Source organism: Triticum aestivum, chromosome 3A (genome assembly GCF_018294505.1).
Source record: "Triticum aestivum cultivar Chinese Spring chromosome 3A, IWGSC CS RefSeq v2.1, whole genome shotgun sequence".
NCBI classification, from domain to species: domain Eukaryota; kingdom Viridiplantae; phylum Streptophyta; class Magnoliopsida; order Poales; family Poaceae; genus Triticum; species Triticum aestivum.
The window spans coordinates 445,547,081-445,552,025 of NC_057800.1; the positions used below are offsets into that span (position 1 = coordinate 445,547,081).

The following is a 4,945-nucleotide window of genomic DNA, read 5'->3' on the forward strand; positions in this document are numbered from 1 at the left end:
CCGGGGGGTGCTCCTCGGCGGTGACGGTCTTGCTGGCGGCGGGGTGCCTCGTCGCAGGGCGGGCGAGCGAGCGGCTGGACGGCGGCGGCGTCGTTGGCGGCGGGGTGGCACTGCGGCACGTCCTGGCGGCGGAGCTCGGCCCAGATCTAGGCCCTACGGGGCCATCTGGTCTTGGCCAGGCCGGCGGCGGGGCGGGTCGGTGGCGTGATTCCTAGGAGGCGGGGGAGCGGCGTTGTGCAACGGGGGCTGGCGGTGCCGACGCCAGCCTGCTACAACATTGCTGGCGGGGCTTAGCGGGCCCGTTTCGGGCCTGGCCGGGCCAGGGGTGGCCTGGTATGCCCCGCTGCCGTGTCCGGTCGGCTACCGCGACGGTGCCAGAGGCGCGGGCTTCTCGCACGACGGCGGTGGAGGTGGTTCCCTCCCGCTCGGCCTTGGTGCTGCTGCTCTCGTCGTGTGGCGCTTCTCTCCGGTCTTCTCGGCCTCGTGTTGGTGCTCGTAGTGAGACGGCGTGGGTGTCGGCGCAACCGCGATGGCGCATTGGGTGGTGGTTTGGTTGGTAGGCTCCGGATGGGCGGTGGTGTTTGGCGTGCGGGAGAAATCCTTGCCGGCTCGTCCGGCTCCGATGCGGTGACAACGGCGGGTGCCACCATTCCTTCTTGAAGGGTGTCGGTGGTAGCCATTCTCCACCTCCCTCTGCGTATCGGGGGAAACCCTAGGACTCATCTGGGCAGCAGCGTCGTCGACGTCGCATACCTTCTTGGAGGTGCTGCTTGGTACGCGGCACTCGGAACCTCGGGCTGTGGTGTAGTGTCTCTGGAGGGCGCAGCGGTGGCGGGCCTTCCGCGCTTAGTCGAGCTGCCGTTGTTGGCATTTGTTTTTTCTTCCTTTCGTCTTTGGGCTTGTTGTGTTGCTCGCCCCAGCATCGCGTTTGCACTGTTGGTTGGTGCTTTGGAATACAAAGCGGGGGGAAACCCTTTTTCGGTAAAATAGGTAAAACTTTTGTGCATATACTTATTTGTTTTGAAAATTTGGGCAATCTCTGTATGGCTTTCTGTTGGACAACATCGATGAGAAGGGAGGATGCCGAAGTATTTAAGATCTGCTTCTTGCCTCCTTTTGATTTAGGTGGAAATCTATTCATGGGCCAAATATTTCTTTTGGTGTTACCTTCCTTCTTTTCAGTTGCAGCCAAGGAAGTAGTAGCATATATTTTGATACCTGATTGATAGTTTTTTTGGTTCCTGCAGTTGTAGTCCAAATTGTACAAGCACAAAGCATGTCTGGATAAAAGTGGAACCGCAGCAGTTTATCTCCCGAACCTAAAGGCGTTTTATCAGATATAGGATGGTGTTCAGAGGAGAGTTGTGGCACTTTATATATTCTATGTTCACATTAGGAACTTCTTTGAAATAATCGTTGGCTCGGTGGTCCTATGCTATGTCATGTTTTATGTGAGGTATTTCATGATTCAGATAAAAATGCACTTGCCAATTTTTTGTATCCATGGGAAGATTAGCAGGGGAGGCCCAAAACTTTTTTCTGATCAGTTCCCAAAACTTTTTTCTCTGATACTAGTGTTGAGGTTGGGGAGTGATTCGGTTTGTAGAGTGTTTGTTGGAGGTAGTCTAGTACAGTGGAACAAACTGAAGGCAATATGTGGTGGCGTTTTGCTCAAATGGAAAAAGTGATAAGCTAGCCCGCAAAAAAAAAATGTGATAAGCTGTGGACTATCGAAATGAGAAATGTGCAGCGGCTGGCTATGGAAAAGAGAGAGACTGGGCTCCGGTGGTACATCGGCTGACTATTTGAACATCGCATACTTGCTTGTGTCTCTCCGAAGCTATATACAGTTGTTTTATGCATGAGCTGAATCCTTTTTATTCGTCAGCTGTAGTTCGCTCTTCCTTTTTTCTTTCTGTTGATCTCCTGAGGTCTGCCTATCCCTGCCTTTTTTAATAAACCCAGCGTTGCTCTTTGTCCCTGGTGTTCTGAGCTCTCCTGCGTTATGCACAAGAACACCTCTGCTCTGGGCATGTTTAGACTAAGCTTCTCCACCGTTTTTTTTTTCTTGTCTTTTCTGTTGCTCTTTGGGTTTGCCTACTTATGTAGAATGCTGGTTTCTTTAATAGAAATCGGAGGTCTGTCGACCCCTCTTTTTTCATAAAAAATGGGAGAAGATTAGCAACTTGTGTATATCTGCGCTTTGGATTGTGCAAATGCCTCATTTAGAACTTCCACAAAGATGCTTCTCTGTCCCATCGCCTCACTAGAAATTCAAACCTCTGGAGTTGGCTGATACTGTTATTTGCACGAGTTGTTTCCGTAAGAAAGAGAAGCCACTAGTGTAAAAAAATGTTTCAATATTATGGGACGAAGGGGGTATTTGCCATTAGCTGGATTGCTGACTCAGACAAAAAGTCCCTGCTGAAAGGAAGCACACAACAGGATTTCCAACGACAATACCTAATAAATCGATAATGACTGATTAAGTGATTATTTACGGTGCATGCTTGTGCACGCCGCCGTGCGTTTTGGTTGACCGGATCGATCTGACTAAGTCCACAACGCCCTGGACAGCTTAGTCAAACACAACGCGATCGTCACTCACCACATCATTCCGATCCATCATTTTAATTTGAACAAGTTAATTTACTCAACAGTTTGAGACCGTGTCTCCGAGTTCTGACCGTGACTATGCAACCGTAGCTTATCATATATGCCGAGCGCCAATGCAAATCCGAGCTACGAACGACTTGTTCCCGCCGGAATGCCATGTCACGTTGAATAATTGGTATGGTCCGGAGGTCAGATACACCTCCGTTCTCGGTAACTTGTGAGCTGGGACAAGAAAACACCTCAGCTAACACCTGCTGTACACCTCCACACTCACCCGGCACCTTCCATGAAATGTTTATTACAGACATGTTTAGACGATCATATTTTATGTTTGCACGTGACGGCAGCAGCTCTCGCCAACGGATGCATAAAAGGATCGAGATCGGTGTCGGATTAGCATTCAGCAACAGAAGTTCTTCCGTGTCACGGAACATACACCAAACCCAGCCTACGAGAGCGACCAAGGAGCGGGGAGAGCGTGCACGACCATGGAAGCCGAGGCCTTCCCGATACGGTTCACCAAGGGCATACGGTCCTACTGGCGCCGGAGCAAGTACCAGCGCGTGGACGGCGCCACGGCGGGCCGGGGCACGCGCCACCTGGTGCGGCTCGGGGACGGCGGCAGCAGCGACGGCAAGGCGTGGGGCGTGCGGCTCGGCGGCATGTTCCGGGTGCGCGTCAAGGCGCCGGCCTCGGCCGTGGCCGCGGCGAAGGCCCCGAAGCGCGTGCTTGGCCGGATAAGGGACGCGTACGTGGACGCCATGCTCGGCGCGGCCAAGAAGCACTCGGCGGCGACGCACACGCTGCCGAACGGGCCGACCCCGGAGGCGCTGTGGCAGAAGCGGGTGCCCGTGCGCCGGTCGCGCAGCCAGGCGCAGGTGCGGCAGAAGGCGGACGAGCTGGGCCAGAGGCTCGTCCTCGAGATGTACAAGTCCGTGCGCGCGTCCAGGGACCTCGCGGGCATGCTCGAAGCTTCAAGGGCGCGATAGCATGGATGCACTGCACCAGCGACTTGGAGGAAGGCGAATGATGTGTTAGTGTTACACATATGCTTGTATATGTAAGATCAGTTGGTGATATGTAATCTGTTCATAACCATGGGGCTTTGCTCTGCTGTAAATTCTCCATAATTCCATGACTGTTTGCTTGTGAGGTTATATGCGATGACGCTTAGGAAAGTGAAACTTCTTTGTCTACGCTGTGCTGATTGCTGGGCCAGCTGATCAGGCAATTACAGTGTGCAGTAAAAGATGCACCACGGAAGAAAAGAGAAAGAATGGCCAAAATGCTGATCTACAAATTTTCTCGCATGTCATGTGCGCCTCCGCACTCTCGACTCTCCTGCGTCTTCTTCCCTTGCACAAGAACTACACACCTCCCGCCAATTCTTTTAGATAAAAAGCATGTCCGGCTTTAAAGTTATAAAGCCAACAAGGCCAGCATAACACACATAGGTAGCAATATTACAAGAGGTCTGCTTGGGTACCCCCTCCCCCCAACCCAATGTATAAGGGCATTTTGGGCATACGGTGCTTAACTTATCCCGCGCCGTATGCGGCGTACCCATGCAGGTAGAGCCGACCACACGTCTCGAGCCGATACGACCGGCTCGCATCTACCCCCTCCCGTCGCGTGAAAAAAAAACTCACGACCTGCGTTGATCACGCGGCCCATTCCAATGTCGCCCCGCCCTGCCGATCGCCGCCCTAACCCGCCGATCGCCGCCTTTCGCCGCCGATCTATCCGTGATCACGCTGCCAATTCCCACGTCTCCCCATCCGGCCGATCGCCGCCTTTCCCCGCCGATCGCCGACCATTCTCCCCGTCTTCACCCGGGATCTGGCCACCGTGGACGTTGTTGGAGTCGCCAGCCGTACGTGAGCTGGCCTCCGTGCAGGTCCTCGTGGTGACGTGGCCTACGTGGACGCCGTCGCCGCCCGCAACTTCGTGATCAACCTCTCCGGGAACGTCGTCGCCGTCCGCAGCCAGGCCAGGCCGGCCGAAGTGCACGTACCTGCCATGTAAGCCGTCTAGTTTGTCAAAAAAAATTGTACCTGTAAATAATTATCTGCAATCACTTGTTAGATATGAAGTACTCATCGGTATGACCGTAGTACATTTAATTTGATTTAAAAATGATAGATCAATTTTTATTTATAATGTTGCAGTGTTGGTAGTGAGGCCATTCAATGAATAAAGAAACTGGATTTACGGATCTGTTTTTGGAGGCGAGTGAGTGGGATGGTAGCGATAGTGTTGATCGTATGAATGATAATGAAAGTACAAAATGATGATGGTAGCAGCGACAATGAATCCTGGTCCACGTACA

At 52.8% G+C, this 4,945-nt stretch overlaps 1 protein-coding gene across 1 annotated transcript; it reads left to right on the forward strand.

The window, feature by feature from the left end:
* The first annotated feature begins 3,024 nt into the window (after positions 1 to 3,024).
* On the forward strand, positions 3,025 to 3,755 carry LOC123058403 (uncharacterized). Its single transcript, XM_044481135.1, has one exon. It carries the CDS (start codon positions 3,105 to 3,107, stop codon positions 3,603 to 3,605), a length of 501 nt encoding a protein of 166 aa, XP_044337070.1. The 5' UTR covers positions 3,025 to 3,104; the 3' UTR covers positions 3,606 to 3,755.
* Positions 3,756 to 4,945: the final 1,190 nt, after the last annotated feature.